Source organism: Patiria miniata, unplaced genomic scaffold (genome assembly GCF_015706575.1).
Source record: "Patiria miniata isolate m_02_andy unplaced genomic scaffold, ASM1570657v1 HiC_scaffold_17, whole genome shotgun sequence".
Classification (NCBI taxonomy): domain Eukaryota; kingdom Metazoa; phylum Echinodermata; class Asteroidea; order Valvatida; family Asterinidae; genus Patiria; species Patiria miniata.
Genome location: NW_024037055.1, coordinates 8,663,769 through 8,691,200, shown reverse-complemented (window position 1 = coordinate 8,691,200; position 27,432 = coordinate 8,663,769). Strand labels below are relative to the sequence as shown.

The window sequence follows — 27,432 nt, the reverse complement described above, 5'->3', positions numbered from 1 at the left end:
TTAAGCTTGTTAGAGCGCAGTCGTAAAAAAGAAAGTTGCTAGAAAGAATTGCTTTTAGTCATTCATTACAATTTGCACTTATTTAGTATCTACAAATCCTTATAATGGTAAATCTCTGCCAAAAAATTAAATCTGTCAACTTGGTTAAACACCACGTGCGGGTAATAACGTATATGTAAAACATAATCAGAATTTGGGGAAATGATCTAATTTTTACGAACGAGTTTTTCTGGCTCAGATCTGACTAAAGGTATATAGGCAGTTTCTTGATATTTTGTGGACAAATGTTACATGATGGCCGATAATAAGGCGTGAACCCGATACACGCGCGTGTAACATATTGGAAGATATCATGTCTTCTTGTAATGACTGTCTTCGGCTATTGTTTGGTGCTTGGTTACCGGCTTCATAAATATGCTTATAAATGGTGGGCATACAAAATTAATCCGAGACATATGATTTCCACCAACCATGATTAATGTCTTCAGCTCACCAAACAGATTGACATTTAAATTCCCCTGTTCGACAAGCAATAAATGTAATCTATTGCCATGCAAAGTGTAGCCTACTCTAACCACATAATAAATTGAAGTTTTAATTTCTCTGTTCAACAGCCATCAGTGTACGTTATTTTGATGGTTTCTTTTGTTCTATATTTCTTCAGAATATCAAGAAGATGATTGCGAAACAAAGTTGTAGAGATGGACCCAACCATTTTGCGTCTGCTACAGGTCAACTAGCGTGATGTCAACGGTTATGTACATGTAGTTGTATAACATTTAAACGCATGTTTAATAGCACCTAAAGATAACAAATAGATAAACTGTCATTTTAGACATTTTTGTTGTAAATCTTCGATGTACCCATTTTTGCAGTATTTTATCATATTTGCTTTATAGGAAGGAAGTTTGCTATGTTATTTTGGAGACTAATTTTAAATATGCAAACATTGTTAAAGTAGAGCCATACAAATGAAGAGCATTTTGGACGTCCAAGACATAGGATACCAAAGTACATTGAAGTTTACTTCATCGCGTAATTGTCTTGGCGAAATGCTCTATCTGGTGCATATAAATTACATTGATGAAACGAAACTTCCTAATATTTTTAGAATTAGCGACAGATTTGGAAACTATTGCTAACAATTGTAATATTACTGCTTTTACTCTATTTACGGTCATCTGTGCATATATTTTATACAGGTGGATTGCCTTAAAAAACGGCTGTGGAAGAAAGTTTTTTAGTTATATTATTGTAACACATTGTTTACCCAGATTCATTCTTACAAATTACTCCTATATAATCTCTGATTATTTTAAAATCTAAGTAGTTGCTTCATTTGTAATGATGTTGCTCATGAGCTTTGACATGTTTTGCCGAGATTTGAGGCAGAGAGTAAGTAGATGCTTTAAGCCTACATTAAACCATGCGCCATCGACTGGAGTCATTTTCAGCCTGCGTTTTACATTTAATAATTGGTATTTACATTTAAGAATTAATATTTTACCATTTACTAATAATTTTCCGTGCACCTTTCTATCAATAATAAATTTACAAATTTTCAAAATTTTCTGTTAAATTGTGGAAATGCCCCAAGCCTACTTGTCACATATCTGCACTGATTTTGCCATACCTTCTGTATCAGTCTTTTGAGAGTTTAGAAGGAAGAAGTCTGTTAAAAAAAGAAAGGTAAAGAAAAGTCGGACAACATACCGTCTGGTTTTTTAATTTTATTTTGGCACTCTGGTATTTTCATGTTCTCAACTCAAGGAACTGAAATGATATGCTGAGTATTATACATAGGGTCTAAAGAACACCGAACTTGTACCAATTGAAATGCAAGAATCTTTAACTTGTTTGTCGCCACGATGTTTGTGCAATTTCAATATTGCTTAAAAAGACACTTCTATACAACCGATATGTTTGAAGGTGCTGATCTCCATCTTTCAGAATATGTAGTACATTGCAATGTTTATGTAAATTTATCCAGCTCCAATACTGTGATATTAATTCGAAATGACTAGAATGGTAGACTTTTTAAAACCATATACTCCGATTGATGTCAGAATTATGCTCAAACCTTAATAAAAGTAGACAGACACCCAAGTTGTGTGTGTATATGTGCCACAGCTTCAAGTTTAATTTAAGACAATTCACCGGAATACCAAAACATAGGGCAAACCGGAAGCATTAGGTAGTACTCATGTCCACCGTACATCATCAATAAATATTGATATCTACCGCTACGTGTACATGTATTACGAGAATACCGCAATACAAAAAAACAGGTAGGGCAAACCGGAAACATCCGTTACACCCAAACTCAAAAAGGATTCACTGATAACAATAACCACGATAGGGATAGTGATACCCAAGACTATTATCCACACATACATCAACAAAGAACGCAACAATGACGCAACAATGACTCAGTGATAACGATAACCACAATATAGATAGTGATACCCATGACCACTATATATCCACACAAACCACCAACAAGGAACGCAACAATGACGCAACAATGATTCAGTGATAACAATACTACCACAATATAGATAGTGATACCCATGACCACTGTCCACACAAACCATCAATAAGGAACGCCATTGTGTAAATAACACTCTACTCAATTGGAATCGCTCCAGTAAAACTATAGACCATGAAGGTCCACAAATTAGTTATTCCAGAAAACTTTCTTAGCATGGTAAATTACAATCACTTGTTCCAACCGCTGGAACATTCGGCCGGTATAACCTGTGTGGGATATCACGGGCTATTTGTTACACATTTATATGTACAATGAGGATAAACTCCCAGGTATGGTAGGGAATGGGCCCTGTAGCACATCACGGCGCTATATTGTTACATTACAAAATTACATCTAGCACATAAGACTTTAGAGGTACAAGTACAAGCGAAATGTCCCATCCCATTGAAGTTAGCTAATCCCACATCCAAATAAGATTGGGTGTTCAACTTCTTATTTGGCACAAAAAAACCGCCAAACTCGAGAAGCGCGACCCACAAAAAAGAAACGAACACACAAAAAGTACTTCCGAGTGTTCCGAGTGTGGGTGTTCAAACACCTTGGCCAAGCGCCTTCATTATGAGAAGCCATGCGGTTTGCCTCATTATAACGCGCACTCTCCCACGACTCAATACGAAAACTGCATCAACTTCAATTTGAATACATGAATGTACAACCTACTGAAGATGTGCAAAAATATAATGACGTCACCATGACGTCAACATGTATCAAATGTCAAGCAATTAAAGAATTCTAGATTTAATCTTTGGAAATCAATATAAAATAAACCGTATGCGACCTGAACTTGAATTTTGCAGGAATGGATAGAATAATTCAGGATCTTCAATTTATCTGGTGTCTGCAATATCACGTGACCCTTCCTTCTGGTCCAAACCGGAAGTGCCTCAGGATTTGAAAGTCGAAAAGGTTGTGAACTTATTTTCAACGATGTTAATCTTCAATGATGCTGACGTCGTAAAATGTTAGAGCGCCCTCTAGCAGCAGGACTTAAAAATATCAAAAAAATTATTTTCATTTGATGGGTGTGGCGAAGTTTGCGGAAATCGCTTCAAAATTAATGTATATGATGACCTTTATGCGAAAAAAATGGATGACGTCATCAGACCGGAAGTTACAATTAAAAGATCTTTAAACCTTAAAAAATTGCTAAACAATTTGTTTGTCAAGATGGGCAGGGAGTGGAGCAGAATTAGACCCAAGTCCAAGCACTTCCTCCTGAAGAGATTCGTAAGTGTTTAAATCTTAAGTAAAAAGTATTGTTTATTGAAAGTCTGTATAATTAAATAACTTATGTATGATGCTATTCAAGTTTTCTTTATGAAAGTTTAGAACAAGTTATTTATTTATAGTTTTGAATTTGATGGCTCAAGAGTCACTTCACAAATTTGAAGGGCTCACCTGTTTAATTTGGAAGGATTTAAAGAGTCGATGATTCGTTGTAGAAGTGTAATTGAGGACTTACCATATTTACTGCTATAATTAAAAAAGAAAAGAGGATCCAGGCACTTGTAAGGTTTTGGTTATTTCTTTAATCTCGTTGGTCAGCTCTTCTGTGGTGTGTAGTGTGCCAGGGACTGAAAATGGACCATAAGTGCCTGCCGAAGTAGCGCATGCGCACTAGTTTCTCCCATTTTGGAGGGGGGAGAGATTTTATGAATTCCCTAGACGTTGTTCCTGACGGGTTCGTGGGTGATATTGGTTAGTCGTGATTACGCCCTCTCGCAGCGGGGTTATCGCGGCGACGGGTTTTTGCGTATCCAACCTTAACAACGTCTAGCCCTTCAGACTACATTTCTCATCAAAGCGTCGTTGGAAATCGCCTGCCCTGCTAAACAGAGCTATTTAGCAAGGACACAATTCTTTATTCCTTTTTTTTCTTCATAAAGTACAACTTTTTTTGTAATGTCTAATTGCATAAAGGAAATCGGCCTATAAGCGATATCAGGCCTTCAATCTTACTGAGATCCCTTAGGAGTTATCCTTAGCTAATGTATTATGCTACTAAATAAGAAGGTCGTCAATCTACGTCCATATGCTGTCTGAACAGCACCCACTATCAAACTCAAGGTAGACAGGGTTGTGTGATGTCTGACCGATAAACCTGGGAAGGAGTCAGCCTTTCCTGGCAGTGGACGTAAAAGAATTAGCTGATAAACTTCTTCGAGTTTGCCAGTAAACAAAACAATCATTCACAGTGACTAAAACATCTGGGAAAATTGCAACTTATTCGCACGAAGGTCTTCAATTAGGCGCACCCACAACTGTTGGCGTTTTATACATTTCTGTTTTGGGGGTCGCGAGTACATTTTATTTGAATGGTAAAAATTCTAAAATGTTTACTGGTAGGCGTATGCAAAAGAATCGTGGGCACCTTTGTTTTAAGGAAACGAACGTGACAGTCCCTTTCCGCCCTTCCAGGTAGTGTTACCATCCCCGATGACAAAAAAAACCAAGACGAGTAGCGCCACCTATTATCAGATTACACTAGATCGTCGGCGTTTAACAGTACCTTTAATGAACGAATGCTATCCCCCCCCCCCCCCCCCCCCATTTTGATGTTGCAGTTGCTGGGTGATAGGGGTAAACGCTGTGGCTGCCTTCCAAACCAACACAAAAATGGAGAAAGCTGCTGATGTTATAGGGCTGCTTTTTAAAGTTTTTTTCTTATCTAGTTTATATCTCGACTGTTCTGGGACCTCAACATTCTCGACCCACCACCATTCATTCCCTGTTTATCCATACCCGAAGGCAAAGGGACGAAACAACGCAGCCCTCTCCACCTTAACCCGGAGTGGGTCAGCTATGCCTTGACATTTTACGAAGGTGCTTCCCTGAACCTCACGGCAGCAGAGCTTGTTGATGAAGCTAAGGAACTGTTGGTATTTTATTATAGTGACCATCCATTATTTTATATAAATATATTATCAAATATATTAAGACATTTGATTATCAAATATAAACGATTTTGTCGACAGGATAACCATTTCGTCAGCGTTTTCACGAGGGGACGAATTGGGCCGCGGGGTGTTCAACAGTGGTTTTGAGAAAAACGAGTTTTAAGTTGGTCACTTTTTGAAATAAACATTTGGCCTATTTTTGGAGCACATGCCAACTAACTTTTGATACAGATAGTAAGTTGAGATCTTAAACTTCAAATATGTACCAAAATTGCAGTATCATGGAACAATTAATTGCGGAGTAACTAACCTCCATAGAGATTTGTCTGTTTGTGAAAACCCACACACCTACTGGTTTGGCAAATTGCCAGTATCCATTGCCCATACCCTTTGTGCGAATTCGTCTTTTCTTGTCTTTTTATTATATCTATTGTGAAAACTTAAAATCTCACGTGCGCGTTGCTGTGCCCTTCGCATGCGCTCCATTGACCTATTACGTAGAATCGCGTTAGAATTGCGTCAACGTAACTTGTGAAATAGTGTCCAATTTACATGATAATGGACGCAGAATGCGCCAAGTAGTAACTAGTAACGTACAGAAATTCCATGTCGTTGTCTAAGGGGGTGGCCAACGCGCAAACGGCGATAGGTATATTCGTCTCTCCGTGAAAAACTTAAATTTCACACGTGCGTTGTTTTTGCCCCATGATATAATTTGAAATCATCTCTTCGTGAAAACTCAAAATATGATTCAGATGAAATTTGTCCTACATTGATTAACATGATTTCGTTGATTTAAAGTAATTTTGACCAAAAAACTTCGCTCAAACGTTCGTTGCTGTTCACTTAACCGATTTCGGCCGGAAAAATGAATTTTTAAAAAATATGGTTTTTGGCCCAATGCGTCTCTTCGAGAAAACACCAACGATTTTTTCAACGAGAGTAATTCTATCCTATGGGTGGGGGGAGTTATGAATTTGCCGACCCCACTCATCTGGATACATAACTTATTATACTGCTATAGTGATTGGGAAAAGAGCCAACAGATGCTCAAAAAAATAAGCAGATTAAATAACAAAACTATACCCATTTACGACAGTAGGCCCCGACTTTGCTTTAAGTAGCATATTAGGCCTATATTAAGACCACTGTGCACAATTGACACTATTATCATTCCGATCGTAAGATGCCTGACAGAGATTGATAACTGTCTCCGAAAACTATTTCTGTCGTCAGTTTTCATCCATCAAACTAATTACTCGCAATTAAGGTTGATGAACTGTCATTAATTACTCATTAATTATTAGTCCTTATCAGCAAGCCAGATGGTCCAGAGGTTGGAAAGAATGTAATAAAAAGCCATGGAGGTTTTAGTTTGAGCAGTTCTTTGATGACTTCCGTCACAACTTACACAAATAATATTTCTCCTCAACGTGGTTGGTTTACGATGCTGGCTCTACTAGCGATTCTGACGGTGACCGCCGCGGGTCCCCTCGGCGTTCTGTGCGCCGGTCCGCGGGTCGACATCTCCGGTCTCGGTGCCGTGGTCGGAGAGACCGTACACTTCCAGCGTAACACCTACCCGATCCTAGACACCTACGTGGATGTCTACCGGGGAATCCCCTTCGCTGAGCCACCAGAGCGCTTTGCCAAGCCCCAGCCGAAGAAGCCATGGTCCGGTGACCTGGACGCGACGAAGTTCGGGACCCAATGCCCTCAGCCGCTGGTGAGCACCAACACAGGCGAAGACTGCCTTAACATGAACATCTGGGTGCCTAACCCTAAGGTAAGTAGATTAAACCGCTGGGTAAGTAGAGTACACATTTAATAGTAATGACAAAGAATTGAGACAGGTAAAATAACATGTGGAAGATTTTTCGAAAATGTTGTTGGTACACATCTGCATGTGGAGGCTACAGATAATCTTCCATAAGCGATATTCTAGCTTTCTCAGATGGTTGGTTAGTAATTCAGACGTCATTAACAGCAAACAATGAAGCGAATAGTGCCGCGTCGCAAGTTCCATCCTGAAATGATCATTGTGGGTTTTAACGGAGCGAGTTCTTGAAATGTTTACATAGCAAATTCAAAAAGTATTAAAAGGGGGTTATAGACACTTGGGGGCGCTGTCATAAGTACATACTGCCATGTTCATTTAGCGGCGTTTGGATTATGATGTATGTACATATATGCAATTCCAATGCAGAATTGGCTTTGACATGTGCGAGCCTTTCCCTTTTGTTGAGGGAGGAACTGTTTACTGGCGCTGGGGTGGCTATATAGATCGCGGTCCACAATGAGCCCGTTGTTACGCAGCTGTTTTGCGTATGCGTATGAGCCCAAGGTCTATATTTGTATCCCATATGTTTGTTAGCCGACCAAAGCTGCTGTCATGCTGTTCATCCACGGTGGGGCGTTCCTGGTGGGCTCCGGTTCGGAGGAGACTTACAACGGGATTTCCCTGGCCGCTTATCGTGACGTCATAGTGGTCACTTTTAACTACCGACTCGGAGTCTTCGGATTCCTCAGCACAGGTGGGTCTCAGCCTTTCACAACCAATTCTTTTACTGACATCCGCATATTATTTTAAGGGCAAAATACATTTTGGGCGGCTTCATGACCACAGAAATGTTAATCAGCCAAACCCCAGAAAACGTACGCTAAATTTATGTACGAGGGAAAAGAACATTTTCGAAATTTGAAATGAGACTACACAAGGCAAAAAACAAGTGCAAAAACGGCCAAAATATCCCCAAGATTTGAAATATCGATGACTCGGCCAAAGTATGTCGAAGCTGCATCTACGTTTCGCTTTCGTTATTTACCACCAACTGTTAATTACACTCATTACAAACCAGATTTTCCCCTCGTCTGTGTAATATTCGCAAGGTTTGGCTTTTTTTATTTTTCATTTTTCCGAATCATTCAACGATGTCTGTATTTTGTTATTACTTGTTTGCAGGGGACGGCGAGCTTCCTGGTAACAACGGAATGTGGGATCAGCTTGAAGCACTCAAATGGGTCAAGGAACATATCGCTGGTGAGTGTGTGAGTTTTAGACGATAAGCAGTGGAGCGTTCAGATGAGATGAAAAGCACTTGGGATCGAAGAAAGCATGTAATGTTTACAAGTCAGTGCAGATGTGTTCCCACAAAATGTTGAACATTTTGTCAGGAGCATAGCCTTTTGAAACATGCAAGCACTATGACAAGAGCGGATCCGGGGGGGGGGGGCAAAGGGGGCCATGCCCCCCCCCCAAAAAAAAAAAACGAAACCAATTTTTTTTTATGTGACATCGCAATAAAGGCAGGCAATGAGTACACCACCATCTTTTCCAAAAAGAAAATTGGTTAAAGTGGTCAGAAATTGCCTCAGATCGCACCACAGAGCATCTAGAATCCAAACATTTTTTGGGGCCCTTAAGCGAGCCCCGAACCCCACGCCGTAATTTTTTTTGACCCACTTTTTGGGGGGACCAAATTTTTTTTGGGCCTCCCCAAAAAATTGTGTTCTGGATCCGCCCTTGTTTTTGTGACCACTGCACTTGACATGTACATTAAATTGAATATTTGCCACGGGTAAAATTCCTCAATTCCACAATTAAAATTCCTAAAAATTCGAAACACTATTCGTATTTTACAATGTTTTGATGGCGAAACAGGGGATTTACTGGCTGTCTGCCCGGATAAAATGCCAAAGGAAGTCATTGGCCCTATACAACCTTGAAGTGAAAATGTAACCAAAATTAACCAAAGGAGGAGCCTGGGGTGGCGGTGGGCGAAATTATTTGCTGAAATATAGATGAAAATTGAAAAAACCGTTCGCCTCCTCCGGATGATTGTGAATGAATGAATGAAAAAACAGGTATTCCCGCCAAGAAATAGCGTCCTTACGCGTAACAAACTTTCTAATTGGCCCTTGCACTTTCATCTTTCTTATATGCATTTCAGCGCGCTTATTTGCACCAATAAACATGTTTCAATTGGCCACCGCAATTCTCTGCCTTATTTGCATACATTTGCACAAAATAAACACACAGGAAGGTGATGGGTCATGACACTAACCCAGCATTGTATTGCATGTTCAGGGTCGAGGGTCAATTCTTTTGTTTACCAGATGTACATGTACGTGATAACTGATAAAATACCGTACGTGCGCGTGCAGGACGCTGATTTTAAGTGTTTGCTGAGTATTATAGGGACAAATAATATCTACCGTGTGATAAAAGGTGATAATCCGTTGTAAAGTCACGGCTGTTAAATAAACCTCTGTTTGTGAAACTTAGCTCTGTCCGTTTGAGTTAACCTTGATTGGGTTTTATATCTGGTGTTTCCAAACCTCGGTTGCGTCTCCGGCCTTGGCTTCTGGAGATTTTTAAACCCCAAATTTTTGCGACTCAGGTTTAATATACAGACTAAAATAAAAAGGGGGTCCAAACCCAAATAAATACATTTCAATTTAAAATATGAAACATGTTGCACCAAAAATAATTATGACTGTTAAGCCAATTTAATAAAGTACTTCCAGATGACAAAATCACTTCAATTGCTCAATCTGTTCGAATTATATTACCTTGAAAGGAAATGACCCTAAAATTTGTTTCGTGAAATATGCGATTTCGAGAATGGCCACTACAATTGTGTTCAAGCATCATTTTCTTTGTTGTTCCAAACAGTCAGAACATTTTTACTCACCCTGTACATCAGAATGGTGCTACAGAATCTTATGATCTAAAATTTAATCTTACATCTTATAAGGACAGTATGTGTCGAGTATAACCGTTTGGTTTGGATAATAAGGATTCCTGTGTCGAATACGAAGCCATGATTTGGAGAAACCCGACGATTTTCGTTATTGCCTCGCCAACTGTGCGTGTCTAACTCTTGCTGGCCTGTTGGTATTTTTACATCATCATCATTATTTCAGACTTTGGAGGAGACAGCAACAGGATCACAATCTTCGGAGAGAGTGCTGGTGGCGTGTCGGTCAGTCTCATGACGCTCGCCAAGCAATCTTGGGGTTACTACGACAGGGCTATCATGCAGGTACGTGGGCAGTTGAAAACTGTGTGTGGTTCCCTAGTCTGGCTACCTGTCCTCATTGTTATTCAGACTTTAAATATGGGGACAGGTAGCTAGCAGTAAATGTTGCATCAGGAGGCATCCCTCCGATGTATGCAAATGAAATGCATGACGTGTACGAGACTGAATCTGCCTTCTGATTGAAAATCACAACGGTAAAGTTTGCTTTTGAAATTTGACGACTGTCAATTTTAAAGTTGAAACTTGCCTAGAAAACACAAGGAATCCGTTGCAGTCACAACGTGCTACTTAACTTCATACAGAAAGCTTATTAAAGGGAAAATACAACATTTGCAAACATCAAAAAATAAGACTACCAAATCATTTTGAAATATACCTTGCTGGACTGTTAGTGAATGACAGTGTAAAGCATCCTGTAAAATCATGGCACCTGGTATACTGTCATTTTCAAGAAAAGTGGTATTTGTGTATCAATTTCCAACGCTGGTTTTTTTTTCAAATACTGGTCCCAGTTGACCACCGCACTTGTTTGCAATCGATTACACACGTATGAACGGGTACAAGCCAGCTAGACTAGTTCCCTGACCTTACAATTCCCCAAACTTTTGAATCTGCTCTGTTTCTTCTTAATTGGATTCAGGGAACCAGACTACAGGAAAATGATTGTTTTTCTTGGTTTTTATAGCATTTTCGAACCCAAAACCTAAAAAAAAAGTCAGTGTAAATATATTTGCTATATATTTCAAACTCCCCATTTCTATCCATTTCTGAAAATTACAGCAAAAGCAAATGATGTATATTCCCTTTAAATTGTTAACACAATCTTTTACTGAAGAATGTAACGTAATTTCTGTGACAATATATTACATTTTTGACAGGTCTTCCAACTTGGTAAGTATTTAAAACGTATGTTTTTATATTTAAATTCAACAGAGTGGAACTGCAACAGCTCCTTGGGGAGTCCTTGACCCAACCAAGGCCCGAGATGACGCCTTCGGACTCGGTAGGAATGCCTTATGCTTTGCCTTTGGAAGCAGTTCTAGTCTTGTCAGCTGCCTCAAGACGAAAACCACGGACGAGATCATGAGTGCTGCGACCCCGGTACGTTAACTATGGCGAATGATAGCACAGGACCGTGAAAGCGAAATCTTAAATGGAAAATCTTAGATTTATCCCCAACCGTGGTTCCATGACAGTTTCCTATCAACACATCTACCCTCAAACACTAGCACGGTCCAAAACTGACCCATTTGTTGTTTTTGTTCTGTGAGGCATACGTTGGATATCAAATGCAAGTTATATAATTAGAGTGTACGGTTTCCCCGTTGATTGCTGGTGGATCACAAGTTACGGAAAGCTATCACCTAACATTCAATTGCATCTACATCCCGTAAATTTGAGAACAAAGAACGGACAGACCCCTACATACAACTAAGAACAATGCAGTCAGAGGAGTTGGTAGACACTTCAATATTCTGGGTCAAAAATATTTCCAGTGGAAGCAATGTACCCTGTTAACGTTCCCATATGCTTCCTTTATTTCCACACTGAGTTTGCAGTGTCACCTTCGGTTTCAACCCTGTTCGGTTGTTTTATATAATCAGTTTTATATGTCTGCATTCTTTTCTTCAGATTTTGCTGGCGGCGTTGTTTACGAAAAACAACCTGATCCCATTCGTGCCGACCATCGACGGGGAGTTTTTGACCAAGGACCCGGCCGAGCTCTTCCGACTCGGTGAGTTCAAGAGCAGTGACGTCCTGCTGGGCACCCAGCGAGACGAAGGCGCCATGATTGCCCTCAAGGCCTTCTTGCCTGCCTCCTTGGGCTCAGACCCTGTTATCAGCAAGGACCAGTTTGATGGATCTCTCAGTAGTTATGTCTTCATGGAGCACGACCAGTCGATGCTGGACGTGATCAGCGCGTACTACACGGACTCCACCCAATCCAACTACCTCCGGCCGTTTTCCCGCCTCACCACGGACGAGGGATTCACCTGTCCTACCGATACCGTCGTGAAAGCCTTTGCTGCGGCCAATTCCAACACCTACCTGTACCAGATGACCCATGTGTCCTCCTTCCACTTCGTTCCCCTACCGACTTGGGCCGACATCGTGCCCCACGCGGACGACCTCGTCTACGTTTTCGGCAGCACCTTCATGTCAGGCTTAGAACGACCTGTTCTGTTGACGGCGGAAGAGGTAGACATTTCGGTGGACATGATGCGATATTGGACCAACTTTGCCAAAACAGGGTAAGGAATTTCAGCTCTTTTACTGTACCATATATACAGTTTCTTTTTCTTCTGGTGTAGTTATAACTAGGTTTTTAAAACAAATAAGGAAAAAGAAGCAACTTGCAATGCAGTGTTTTCCTAGAAGGAACCCATTTTAAACTTTACAGCCAACATCCTTTATAATTTAGAAGTTTCACTGCGTTATCAATAATTGTTATATTGGGCATCCCGCTTTCGAACATGAGGAAAAGATCTTTTTCTCTCTCTCTTTTCCTTCATCAGTAATCCCAACTTGGAAAGCTTGAACCATGTGGAGACGCCGGATGCTAAGACATGGCATAAGTTCAACACGCAGACCATGTACTACAAGGACTTGTCCCCGTCAATGGTGGACAGGCAGAATCTCCTGAAAGATGAGTGCGATCTCTGGAACGTACAGCTCCCCAATATGGCGCCAAGGTAAGATGGCCGTTCTGCTCCTTTTCAAGCGCAATTCATACCTGAAGAAAAAAAACCCCAAACATAATCCACTATTTTTCCGGTGTCCCTTTCAAAACAGCATCGTCTAACAAAATAAGATAACATTCTTACTAATGACAACAAACGTATGCTCCACATCAAATTCAATCTGCATGAGGCTTCCTTGGCAATATCCGTAGTCGAGAATTTAGGACTTATACCAAGTATCAGGTACCAATGGCTTACAGACACCGAAGGCGTACTGATGGTAATATTTTAACGTAAGTATTTTAAGTAAGTCTCAACCTTTTTGATTTTCAGTAGACACGCCAGTAGACACGCCGGTGTGGTATCGTCGGACCTACTCTCGTTTCTGATGATCGGCCACAACTAAAAGAACAGAGTGGTATACCCAAGGGGATCGCCTCATCAGAGGTTCGTCGTAATAGCCTGCACATGAGTCGCCTTTAGTGATTCTCTGATTGAATCGGAGTAATTCAAAACCTTGATTTTGATATAATTATATTATAACATGTTGCTCTAAAGTGGTCATCTTTAAGAATTTTTGTGTCTTCTCGTAACGTTTAAAGTAGGCCCTTAAGGGTGTCTGCATGTTAACTGTCTTCTTCTCAATTCAGAATGTCCATACTTTTGAAACGAACGCAGAAATCTCAGAAATCGTAGTCTGTTGCGCCCCATATCCCAGACAAACTATTCATTATGTTTATAAATCACTTTAAGTAATTCAAAACAATACTTGCTTTTGCTGTAAACATTCCATCATGTTTTTTCAATTCCTATGTTTTTTCCATCCAATAATTTGACATTAACATAGTACATTGTAATTGTTCACCAAATCGGTCTGCAAACGACACATAATAGCTTCCAGTATACTGTTGACTAACTACAATTAGAAAAGTGCCTTCTTTTTGTCTGACAGCCATTTGTAGTCAAGTTTGTTGAGTGAGTAAAGTGACCTCAAAATCTGCAAGATACCATGTGTGTAACGTCCAACCTCGTCCCCAGGGGTCACTTGGTTTTCAACTTTGTTAATGGGTTTTTCGAAAGAAAGGAAAGCAATTCACAACATAATAATATTGCGAATTGATGAATGTTATCAAATTAAGACATTCAACTTTCTTCAGTCGATCACCCGGACAGCGGGCGTCCGTGACTAGACTAGTCAGTGTTTGGTACCAGGACGTTCACATTAAAAGTGAATGTGGACTGGCGAGACATACACGCTGTATTGTGACAATTTACAATGTCTTCGTTTAGGACATAAGGATTATCTCATCAGTTATGTGTGAATACTGAAAATCATCCGTAGCAAAATTGGGGTTTTTTTTTCAATATCTACATTGTTAAATACCTTTTCCCCAACACCTTGGCAATCTTAGGTGTAGTTTTGGCCAATTGCGTAGCAGTTATGCCTCTGCCTACTTTTGATTATTATGTGGCTGCCACCAGACTAACAGACCGGAACCTGAAGTTTGATAACTAAAGTCTAACGCACAAACCACGGTTTGTAGATTGAATTAGTTTAATAGAGTATCTTTTCTTTCCAATATATTGTTTTCTGATAACAAGGATTTAATCTAGAAATGCATTTTTTTTTTAAATTAAGCCTAATCAGTATTAATAAAAGGGAAAAAGTCGGCTCAAGCACTACAAGATCTTGCTGTGTCATTTTATTTATATGTTGTGCATTTTTGAGATGTTTATAACTTTTAATTTTGGGGGTTTTTTGGGGGGTATAAGTACTTGATCCGAATCACTTTAGAAGGTGGTCATAAAGCGCCATCTACGCGGAGTTTATTCAGTACGAAGTACGAAGATCCTGTACCTGTGCTTTATGAATTGGGCCCCAACAAATCGAATGATGTCTTCCAGCCCCCCCCCCCCCCCCTCACTTACCGCCCTCTAATACTTGTCAAATTCCAAGAAGGTGTCGGGTCCCCAGCCCCACCCTGCACCCTATATTGTTGCTAAAATACCTTCGCCTCTGAAGATCGGCCACAACTAAAAGAACAGAGTGGTATACCCTAGGGGATCGTCTCATCAGAGGTTTGATTAAACTAAAATTATTTATTAATTATTAAACCAACCAAGTAACAAGTACCATAGATTGGCCATCATTTTAGGGGTGGTGTAGGGGATATAAAAGAAAATTGACGGGGCCATCTCTGGTAAAATTGAAAAAAAGAAATATTGTTCTTAGAATGTCTTTAATTTCCAGTGAAAAAAACATTGCCGCCTTGCTCCTGAGATCCATCAGACGGCGCTCTTTCTGTCAAATTTTGCGTTGTTTTTATTAGCGCGTGTTTGGTGAAGTCACAAGCAGAACTGTAGAGCACCCTCTATTTTTATCACAAAGATTCACCATAATTATGGTGGCGCTATCGCCGAATTAATGTTCATTTCGTTTATTTACTTAATATCGGATGGTTCCAAACTTCAACTTCAGTGTTCTTTTTACGCAATTCCTCTTCAACTATTGTATTGTGTTACTGTGCCTAGGCAGACCTTTTCAGATTATCACATTGGTAAGTTTCTTATTTTTCCCCATTTTGTTGTTGTTTATGTCAATATTTCTGTCTTGGGAATTGTCGAAGATATAGATGGAAGTTAATATTTTCATAATGGCGGGTGCTAATGTTGATATTACGCATAACGTATACGTATTATCATTGTAAAAATGGCTTTAACAAATCCGTTGACCCCAAACGTGGTCTAGACACTTTGACTGGTGAGTACGGACAAGATCCTACAGAAAAAATGTAGCTAATTGGCATATTAATTGATTTGTAAAACAATAATCAAGGGTGCCAAAGTGGCACTCGTTGGAATGGTCCAATGGTTACGGTGTTCGACTCGTGTTTCGTGGTACATGGGTTCGAATCCTGACAGGGTAATATGGTGCTTGTGCTCTTGAGCAAGGCACTTTACCATTATTGCTTCGTCCTTCAGATGGGACGTAAAGCCCTAGATCCCGTGTGTTGTGTAATGCACGTTAAAGAACCCAGTAACACTTATCGCTAAAGATATGTTTCTGGCAGAGGTGTTTCTGGCACAGGCTGCAATATGCCCCGAAGCACCTTGTAAACCATATAAAGGTGCTACATAATGGGTCTCATATTTCTCATGAAAACTTCATTTTCCTGTCTTTAAATATAGACATAATTACCAGCGCCTTGAGTACCCATTTATTGGTAGATACGTGCGCTGTATAAGACTCCGGTATTATTTTTATTTTTAATTTGCTTATAAATTGATTTAAAAAAAGGCTGCCAAAGTGGCACTCGTGGGAATATATTTTGAAAAGAGAAGAAAATGGAAAACATTTTGCGGACCTTATGCATACTTCTGTGGTGAACCTTCGGCTATTATCACTCGGTTAGTGCCCGATCGGGCACTATACTCAACATTTTTTACTGGTTACAGCGCCCTCTTAAACGCACCTTTCTAAAAAAAAAAAAAAAAAAAAAAAAAGGTTCATTCTCAAAAACTCAATCTATTGAAACTAAAGGCATTCCTTAAATTGTTGAATTGCTTAGAGCGGAATTGCTCATGAGTTAATTGTTGAATTAAAACACTAAATTATTAAACCACAGGGGAGTTATAAAACACATATGGACTGGCATTATTCAGTCACAAGTGCACGTCAATGCCCCCCTCGGGCCTGTGAGTGACCAGAAGAGGGTTCTTTTATTCGAGCCATCGTAATTATTGAGAACCACGTTGATCGAGGGAGCACCGAGTGTGCGCAAGAGTGTGAGGCCAACTCACAAATAACTTGTATTTTGATCGTTGGATAAGTCTATAAGTATAAGCAAATGCGTCATTTATGTTTATAACACCTCACCCACAGATTCCGTGTCTTGATTGGCCGAGAGCGAGTCACATGGTACTTTCTATTTTTGCTATCTGGAACTCACTCTCCTCGGCTGCTGTGAACAGCGCATCACTAGCTGAATTCAAGGGACATATATCAGTAATATCCACCAGTAGTCTATTTCCACACGGCCAAAAGTACTGTACCCATAGCAACCAAAGTACTATACGCACTGTGTGCAAAATGTTTTCAAGCGCGAGCGCGCGCTATAGAGCTGGGTTCAAACATTTCGTAAAGAGGTAGTTACAAAAAGTGCGAGTTGATTTTAAACTAATTTCTTCTTCAAATAGAAGTGAATTTTTATTGTAATCAGATTAAATTAATCGCTTATCGCTTAAAATCGAGCAGAATCTGTGGGAGAGGTTTTAAAAAACAAATATTTAATCTCATGTTGTAGTAAAACTATCCTCCCTCGGTGATCCATGGAGCATTCTATTTTCCCTTGGCTTCGCCTCGGAAAAAAAAATAGCATGCTTCATGGATCACCTCGGGAGGCTAGTTTTACTAAATCACTCTAAGCATTCAATATTTGTGTAATATTATAGAGAGCTAGTATAGTTAAGGAAGATGGATATTGTCTCACTTTACCCTGAACACCACACTTTTGGGATGGGACACACTACAGAACAGAATAAATCAACAGAAATTATGTATGCTCTACAAGATGAAAAATGGGTTGGTCGACATTCCACTACACAACTATATTCAGCCTAATACCAGAGATACAAGGGGAAACAACCAAAAATTCATTCAAGTCAGTCACAAAGCTAGGGCCTTCAAAGATTCATTCTTCGTGTCAACTGTTAAACACTGGAACTCACTCTCCTCGGCTGCTGTGAACAGCGCATCACTAGCTGAATTCAAGGGACATATATCAGTAATATCCACCAGTAGTCTATTTCCACACGCAGTGCGCAAGTTAGCGTTGATGTATCCGGCAGGATATTTTGCTAACTTAAACAATGGAGATGGAGATGGAGACCACACAATGACGTCACTTGGTTCATGGAAAATTGATTTACAGATATTATAAAACTAAACTCAGATTCCGTTATACTGATTTTTTGTTGTATGCATATATTGTAACGACAAAAAAGTTATTCCACATAAAACAGATAAAGGTGACAGTTTCTAACCTTTGCTAATTTCCAAAACTTGAATTTCAATGTCGAGCGTCAAGCTATCTTTCGAAGAGTTTTGTTTGTTTACTTTTTGGGACTTTTGGGCTAAAAATTAACTCCTTATCGACATTTACCGACGCAAGTAGCTGTTGGCTAGGTCAGTGGGGTCTACTTTCGGTTCAAGTAGATAGATCTGGAGCGATAATGAGCAGTTTGGCAATTAATTTTTTTGATGCTGTTTACCACAATTCTATTATTTATCAATTCCGCTCGATCATTCGTTTCCTATACCCAAAGTCCAATGACGCACTCCGTAATGCAGGTTGATCCGGTCACGTGACACACCATTGTCACAGGGGTTGTTATAATCTAGGGTTGTTATTGCGGACGATTTTCATTCGAGCCTGGGCCAGCACCAAAACCTCATCAACTTCCTTCAGTTTCTTGTTTTAAAATTTGTTCGGTTTCCATTGTCAAGCAATATGAGCCGTCGCCAAGGAAACGAGCCACGGCCATGGTATCCTAGGAAACATCCTCGGTGGTGGCCAGTGCCACGTCAGCGGACCGCGACTGCGCGCTGCGCTTCTCGTAGTAATGATTTGAGACTAAATGTTATGATAATTGTATTAGCTTTATGATTATTCTTTACATACGGCTGAAATACATTTGTGATATGAATAATAATATATCACTTTCAGGTGTTTTTGATCTTTTTGATATGATAATATTGATAATAAAGAAAGTCAACAAGTATTTTTTTACCCACAATGAAAGAAAAATTGTCATCCTGACATAATTATTCGGATAGCAATAATTTTCCCAAACTGCTAAGTATTGAACATGTACATGTACCGGGCGAGTCAAACAAAATGTACATTTGGATACGTTTTGTGACCACATTTGGCGCTTTGTGACAACATTTAAGAGCCCAAGTGGGCCGGGATGGATACATTGCGTGCGCGTGTTGATGCATTTGTGTATGGTGCGAAATATGCAAACAAAACTTATTCTGAATTCACAGACTTGTAACAACTTTATCTATCTATTTATTTATTTATTACAGGTTTTCCCTGCGAATTTCCGAATTTTTCTAATCAGTTTATTTATCAGCCATTCAATTTCGCGTGAGTTTTGCACATGTGGTCAAATTGGGGTTTCTTTTTCATTTTGGGTTCATTCAATTTCATTTTAAGGCAGCCAAGATTTTGCGCTGAGTGGTCGTTTTCGTATTTGGGCAGCCTATTTCGTTTTGGTGCATTCAAGACTTAATTGGTAGCAGTCTTAAATTAAGTCTTTGAAACCTTTTGACTGTTGACGCATTTAAAATTAGCGAACATCTTTGCGCTTATAACGTAAAACCATGCTTTTCGTTTCTTATTCGTTTATGGGCAATCGCTTTCATAGTTTGGTCATTTAAATTAGTAAAAAAATTTAATCGATATATTTTCCTATTTTCTTCCGAGGTTCATTTCCCCCAAAAAATCTTGATGACTGTAAAATTGTCAATGTTACAAATTAACTGATATGAGGGAAACAAGATGTAACGGAATAATTAATAACATTGGTCTTGGATAATTTCTTTTTCACTCTAGCCCTTGATCTTTTCTACTTGTTTAAACGTTTGAGCAAGGGGCGTCTTTACGTTGACGATTTCTTGACGTGCAAGACATCGGGACACGTATGTTTGGCAATGGTTGTACCATCGGGAAAACTTCTCTTGCGTTGTTTCTTATGAGTGTTCTTGCGTATGTCTGATCGAACACTTACCGTATTCAAAGGGCCAATGCAAAGACAAAATTCAATCCAAACCTTGAAATTACATCTTTGTGTCACATTTAACCGTATTTGCAAGTTTTATTTTCCATTTTGAGGGGTGTTTTTGGTCACTTCTCTGTTTATATGCTAAATGCAAAAGTTTCGTATTCATTAGAAAACCTGTAATGGCATTCCGGACATGATTAATGTTACATGGCTATTTCAGAACAAAAAGTTGCTAGAATTTAGGATATTTTGCTGTCAGAAATTTCTCTTATTTGGTGATCCTTTCATGTGTCAGTACATGGCAGTAAACCAATGAGCAACCCTTTCCCACAAATGTTTTCAATTAGCAAATTTTGGATGAATAAATTGAAAGAAAAAAACCTCAACTGAACAGTTTCTTCCTGAAATGACATCACAGTAAGGCCAAAAATAATACTCGGTCTCTGGTCAGCGCGCGCGTCGATTTGACACGGAAGCTACAACTGCGCCCTCTATTGCCGCGCCTCCTCAAATGTTTGTACCAAAAGCACCAAGGAATGGGGAAATTGCACCAAGGCAAATGATAAAGGGCACCAAGGCAAATTATGGAGGGCACCAATGTATAATGGGGACACAAAAAAGCAAAATAGTACCCACCTTGTCTGTACAATACAAGCTTGAACAAAAAAAGCCACAAAAAAAAAAAAAAAAAACGCGTCGCCGCATCAATTCCGGAACTTCGGTCTGATCAGAGACCGACTATTTTTTTGGCCTAACAGCGCGCTCACACGTTGTCCGGAAAAGCATGGGAACTTTTAAATGTTTAAAGAAGTGCACTATTGAAATAAGATTAACCAAAAAATGTTGTCAAATGTGTAGTTTTCTTATATTTCACAGTAGTAAAGATTTGCACAAAAATAATTCCTGGAAAAAAAATTATTACAGACTTAATTATATTGTTTGTAGGCCTATAATAATTCTAGCACTTTTTGCGTCCCCCTGCAGCTGAAGAAAATACATGTATCGATAGAAGGAAACTAAATCCGAGCGGAAGCGTTGCCTTCAGGCAAAAATCACCATGGTGAATCTCACAAAGGTCCGTATATGTGTCATGCTGCCTCTGAAGTAGTTTTATATAAGTGTTACGAAAAAAAAAAATACAAGGCACTTTGAAACACTAAAAGTGAATAGGGAAAGCAATGCAGCTGTAATATAAATGTTTTCCTTGAGGAAGTATATTAAAGGCAATTTAGTGATTCAGAAACTTAAAATTCCTATTTAAGGGCTTAACAGAGAGTAAATGTACATTGTATGACAATGACCCAATTTCATCAAGTTATTAGAGCAAAACATCATGCTCAAGGACACAACCAATAGCTGGGCTAGAATCATCAAAAATGTCGCCCAAAATATTGTTTTTGTTTTAAAAAAATGTTGTAAGCTAAATCTCCATGGATATTTTTTTTGGCCATTGTTTATTTCCACCTCTTCTTTATGCTCTAAGGGAGATTGTGTTTGGCTGGAGGATCCAGGGAACTCTGGGTCGAATGTGCCGATCGGGGCGACGGTCAAAATCGCCCAGTCGGGACAACTACAACTGCTGGACGATGAAGGCAATGTAAGAAACGTGACATCAAATTAAATTGAAAAATATATGGTACCCGTTTGTGCCTTAAAGTATCACTGTCATTGCATAATAATCAGAATACAATGGGGGATTTCTACATATTGGACACCATTTGCAAACATTATATTTTTTCCGATTCAAGGAACAACAATAAAATAAATCGAAAGCAGTTAATTGAAAATGGAAGGTTTGGGAGAATTTTGTTTCGCTGGTGCCAGAGGGCCAGCCTAGTGTCTTCTTTGTAACTATCCGACTGATTGACTAACTGAGTGACTAACTGACAGCAAACCGTGAAGAGGGCCGGGCAGTGCTATCGTATATGATTACCTTTTAATGCTAATGAATAGGCTAAATCCAGACCAAAGTGTAGATCAGATGCATGAAAAGACTTCCAGTGAATAGCAATTATGAAACAAATAAATAGAATCTTGTACACTCTGCCTCTCTCTGACTGCATGACTGTCACTTGTGACTTCCCAGGACCAGCTTAATATTGCCTAGTTTTGGTATTCTAAAGTTTGATCTACTCTGTGTTTTAGGATCATTGGCTGTCACGCGATGCGGCCTCCAAGTTGCGCACAATGCACATTTCCTGCAAAGACGGAGTGGAGGACATGATCAGACTTGGTGACCTCCACGAGGCTGGTATCCTGCGCAACCTCCTCATCCGATACAACGACAACCTCATATATGTAAGTGTCTCGTGGACAGCTGGTGTCCTTGATTACAGACCGATTAATTAAGCCACCTCTGGTGATGTTGAGAACAATCACAGCCGAGCTTAATGTCGACTAAATTAATAACGTGCGTGCGGCCGGAACATGCATGTGTTTTGTGTTCCATACTTACGCCATGGGCGGGGCCTATAGAACCGATCGGTCTATTCGGAGTTTCTCAAATCTAACCACGGTTTTGATCATTGTATTTTCATGAACCAGATAAAAATAAGGAGACAAATAGTCAAGTTGCATTGGGTGCATTAATGGAAAACCATTTATTCTAAGGCTTCTAGGCCAGACCAAATTGAATTAAGAAATTCAACAAGGCCAAACCACATACACTAGAGTCTATATTGTAATCAAGAAAGAAAAGATCATATAACACCGAATACAAAGCTAGACATTAAAATGAAAGAACCAAAACTATTACAAAATTTGTGGCACAACTTTTGTTTACATAAAACAAAGGGGAGGGAGGTTGGGGCGAAAACTGTTGAAGTCAGTGCTGCTAAGTCTTGATTCAGAATGAAGCTGATTTCACTTGCCTTAACAATATAAATCCATTTCATGGCACATTAAAACAATACAAACTTATTTCATGGAAATGGCACCTATGAATTGTCCATCTGTTTTCATGACTCATGAGGGAGAGTGGTTGCAAGGAAACAGGATGTGGGGATCATGTGGGGCAAATGACCAACACTGACCATGAGTTGTGGTCAGTGTTTTTGTACCTTACATGCATAAAGTTTCCTGTAGTTCAATAAAACAAAAATCCCCTTGTGTTTTCCTTTGAGTGCATGGTTAGAGATTGTCGTTGTTGCTACAGAGTTCCAATATTACTATTTTGTCTGATTTAAACGTTACATAGTTGGATAGCTAGCTTCATACAGTTGATGAAAATGTTAACAGATTTTTGTTTGCACAGAAACAAAGGTACCGGATTTTTGTATGAAAAGCAATGATCAAATTCAGTTTGAGTAGCATACTATCCTATGTACACTGGCAATACAGGAGCGAACTTTCAAACAATTAATAAAACTGCTGTTAGCTACGATGATAATAAATCCGCAAAACACAGCAACCTACCAGAACTGTGATTCCTTATTATAGTGCATAAACCAATAGGTTATTCCAGTATGATGTGGAACGTCGTGAACTTTATTGTTAACTCGCCAATACCTTTTCCGTTTCTTACCTGTTTAATCCTCAGACGTTCACCGGTTCCATCCTGGTAGCCGTCAACCCATACCAGGTTCTACCAATTTACAACATGGACCAGATCAACCAGTACAAAGACAAGCGCGTAGGGGAGCTGCCCCCGCACATCTTCGCCATCGCCGACAACGCCTACTACCGCATGATACGCAGACAGAGGGACCAGTGTGTCATCATCAGGTAATATGGTATTTGTGTTCTTGGGCAAGACACTTTACTACAATTGCATCTCTCTCCACTCAATGGAGTGGATACCTGTGAGGGTGGATTCCAGGTTGTGCCAATTAATATCCAATACAATGGACCTATTGCAGATACAATTTTCGTCTACAGCTTAAACAATCATGAAATTTAAGGCTTGTTTTCGCATAAAAAAATGTTCCGTTTTGTATTCATTTCCCATACTATCGAAGTGGTGAGAGTGGTGCCGGAAAGACGGAGAGTACGAAACTTATCCTGCAATTCCTGGCAGCAGTACGGGGTCAACACTCGTGGATTGAACAGCAAATCATTGAATCCAACCCAATCATGGAAGGTACGTCGTAAAATGTTTACATGTGATTCTTATTGCAATTCAAATTCAATCGAAAACCATTGGCCAACTGGTGGTTGATTCGGGATGCAGAAACATGTGACTGTTTCCAGTCAAATGATGGTTAAAACCTCATCACAAAACTTATTCAGGTTTTCCGCAGTCATGTGGAAACCCTGGAATTCAAAACGGGACGGTATTTTTTATTTTCAAGGAGTCATAGGAAGTTCTCACTCAAACTTGCTTATTGCCGGAGCTGTCGTTGAAAAGAAACAAAAATCTAAAGTTAAGGCTGAATTCATTAGATAGTAAAACTTCTTGTGAAAGTGGCTGCTTCTAACTGTTTTAAACTTCAAACATTACATGTGATAAATCAAAATCAATCGTCGATCTGAAAGAGATATATACTCACTCAACTTCTACATTTCTGTCATTGTATTTTATTTGGATTTTCACTTTCTGGTTTTGTTCTTGTCTTTGTTTTGGCTCCACTTTCCGTGCACCTTAAAGCCTTTGGGAATGCCAAGACGATACGGAACGATAACTCTAGCCGATTTGGCAAGTACATTGACATCCACTTCAGCGACCGGGGCGTGATCGAGGGAGCCAAGATTGACCAATATCTACTGGAAAAATCCAGGCTGGTTGGACAGGTAGGTCGCAGAGTTGTAATTGAGTCAGTCACAAGTCATCACAAGTCAATCAAAAATCTTCACACGTCATCACACGTCAACCACAAGACAGTCACAAGCGATCCAGTGTCAAGTCGCAAGCTTGGTTTCAGAACTGTAATAGAGTCAGTCACAAGTCAATCACAATTCATTAACAAAATTAGTCAACAACTTTGCTTTCATGAAAAAGATGCCGAAACTGGAACACAATCCCACGCGGCTTTCTACTCCTAGACCCTCTCCGAGACACTAAGTCATAGCAGAGTCTTCGTTCCACCAGCCTCACCGCTACTAGGTCCACCCTTGCACACTTGGACAAGACGATCCCAAGCCTAAGCGTCAGCCTTCAGAACTCTACAACCTCATGACTTTACCAATAACGAACGCTTCACACGTTCCTCCAGCGGCTTCGTGGACCTCAACGGTCCACTGAACTTAGCATCCACTATTTACACTACTACACCAGCAAGAGTAATACTGTTCGAAACATATGGTTCTTCTCAGAACCACACAACTCACAAAGAGGTATCATGCACATGGTGTTACCGCAAACCTCCCATCAATCAACAACAAATAAATAACAAGTGATCACAAATCAGTCACAAGTCCATCACAAATCAACCACAAGTCACAATATAACCTCAGAGTAGTGCTTTGAGTTTGCTGGGATATTCTTACAAATTTTGTAGTTGTGTTTATTTTCCCGTTAGCTCCCAGATGAGCGTAATTACCACATTTTCTACTGCATGCTACAAGGCTTGACCTCGGATGAGAAGAGTAAACTTGAACTTGGTGATGCTAAAGATTATAGTTACCTAATCCAGGTTAGTAGACAAGTATAGGCACCATGTGCCAACAAGAGAGGGTGCTTTTTTGCCACTTTCGAGAGCACAGTGGACGGGACAAAGTACACAGGACTTATTGTATTCGGAATGTGCACATAGCTATAGCGTTTTTGCGTGAACGTCAGCTAGGCGTCGCTGGTGCTGCATTCAAATGTCTCTCCTGTTGGTTGCCCCAGCTCTCACTTTCTTTCCGTTGAGGGGATATTGTTGATGTACCCTAACGTGGCTCACTTTGAATTTTCGCCTGTAGCACCTAGCTAGAGCAAAAGTTTTAACTGAAATTTCACAAAACGTGAAATTTCATCAAGTTCTCAACAATCCCGTTCATAAATCGCGAGTTTATCTACCCGTCACAAAGTTAGAAGAAAAATGTATTTTGTCGTGATTTTCCGATTTTATTTTGAAGTTCAAAGTGAACCCTTTGAAATTGCCACGAAAAATAAGAAAATAACTTTCTGAAAAACCGCTGGTATGGTATGTAAGGAAAGATAATAATGGTTTATCAGAATTTATCAACTGTACAGAAATTCTGCAATGTGAATTTGGAATTTTCCGAGATTTATTCAAGTGCGCCATGTTAGGGAACACTCGACCAATTTTGTGCCCAATTTCCGGACGCCACCGTTTTTAATTTCGGACTAAATTTCATGACACTTAAATTGTTCATAGATGTTAAATAGCAAGCATTAATAAAGTAAAAGTGCCAGTATTTCACTACATGAATTGAGGGAACACACCTATTTTTGTGTACGTAGCCCATTACTCGGTTTAAGATATAATTAACTGAGGATTACAGTAACCTTAATGTTCAGGTAAGTGTGGAAATACATCATGGTTTAAGATATTACTGAGGAATATAGTTGCCTAAATAAGGTTATTATTCAAATACTATGGTTTAAGATAATACGTAGGATTCATTGACATTATCCAAGTAAGTATTTAACTACAACATCATTACAGCACCCTCATTGACTCAAAAATGTGGCCTATTTCCGATCATTGATAACTCCACAGGGTGGCTGCATATCCTGCGAGGGCCGCAACGATAAGAAGGAGTTTGCCGACATCCGCTCCGCCATGAAGATCCTGACGTTCACCGAGATGGAAATCTGGGACATCATGCGCCTCCTGGCTTCCATCTTGCATTTTGGGAACATCGACTACGAGGCCACTGAGACATCCAACCTGGACGCGACGGGTTTCCACAGTCACCTGGAGACTGGAAGGATCTCAAAGCTACTGGGGGTTAGTGCTTTACCTTTCAGTGTGATAAGCTCGGTGTCAGAAGTGGGATAAGATGATATATGTTATTTCGCTTCTGCCTCGCAAAAGCAAAAACACAACAGTATGGTGTACTTGTATTTGAAATGATTAAATGATTCATATGCAATTAAAGGTGGACAGTAGATAGTGCCATAGTTCTTGTTTCAACTTTTCATTTTGGCTGATTTCACGTCATCGAAATAATATAAATCAACGTTAATTCAACGTAATTTTCAGGGCGTTTCTAGGACACGTATTCAATGTTGTTTCAACGTTGACTTTATGTTGAAAAACTCAGTGACCAATCAAAATTCGATGTATGTTTATTCGACCTTGGATCGATGTACAGATTTGACCTTATCGACAATGAAAATATGTCAATATTCCGTCGCGATGTCGTCACCTGAAACCAAAAGATTATTCCACGTTATTCTAACGACGTTGGTGTCGATGTATAGTTTTGACAATGAAATTGGCATTGAAAAGATGTTGATATTCCGTCGCGATGTCATTCCCTTAAGCTAAAATCCAACATTTATTTCAGGTTATTCTAACGACAGTGGATTGATATATACAGTGGCGGTTCTACGGGGGGGGGCTGGGGGGCTTTAGAAGGGT

General features: G+C 39.6%; 3 protein-coding genes across 4 annotated transcripts in view; all 3 read left to right on the top strand.

The window, feature by feature from the left end:
* Positions 1-2,106, top strand: part of LOC119724011 — a 106,519-nt gene extending 104,413 nt beyond the window's left edge. The window contains 1 exon segment of the mRNA XM_038194932.1: positions 665-2,106. Coding sequence (XP_038050860.1) covers positions 665-699 — 35 coding nt within the window. The 3' untranslated portion in view covers positions 700-2,106.
* A 4,743-nt stretch (positions 2,107-6,849) lies between these two features.
* LOC119723757 (cholinesterase 1-like) lies at positions 6,850-13,751 on the top strand. Of its 2 annotated transcripts, none has more exons than XM_038194611.1 (8): positions 6,850-7,234; positions 7,823-7,982; positions 8,411-8,488; positions 10,375-10,493; positions 11,424-11,591; positions 12,123-12,742; positions 13,007-13,183; positions 13,508-13,751. In XM_038194611.1, exons 1-8 carry the CDS (start codon positions 6,896-6,898, stop codon positions 13,575-13,577), a joined length of 1,731 nt encoding a protein of 576 aa, XP_038050539.1. In that variant the 5' UTR covers positions 6,850-6,895; the 3' UTR covers positions 13,578-13,751. The 2 variants fall into 2 exon arrangements, with proteins under 2 accessions (XP_038050539.1, XP_038050538.1); XM_038194610.1 differs by having other exon boundaries at positions 13,505-13,751.
* A 7,266-nt stretch (positions 13,752-21,017) lies between these two features.
* LOC119724010 (myosin-VIIa-like) overlaps positions 21,018-27,432 on the top strand; it is a 49,787-nt gene continuing 43,372 nt past the window's right edge. The window contains exons 1-8 of the mRNA XM_038194931.1: positions 21,018-21,035; positions 21,444-21,557; positions 22,106-22,258; positions 23,499-23,683; positions 23,917-24,038; positions 24,546-24,688; positions 25,417-25,530; positions 26,566-26,796. Coding sequence (XP_038050859.1) covers positions 21,018-21,035; positions 21,444-21,557; positions 22,106-22,258; positions 23,499-23,683; positions 23,917-24,038; positions 24,546-24,688; positions 25,417-25,530; positions 26,566-26,796 — 1,080 coding nt within the window. The remainder of the gene's footprint in view (positions 21,036-21,443; positions 21,558-22,105; positions 22,259-23,498; positions 23,684-23,916; positions 24,039-24,545; positions 24,689-25,416; positions 25,531-26,565; positions 26,797-27,432) is intronic.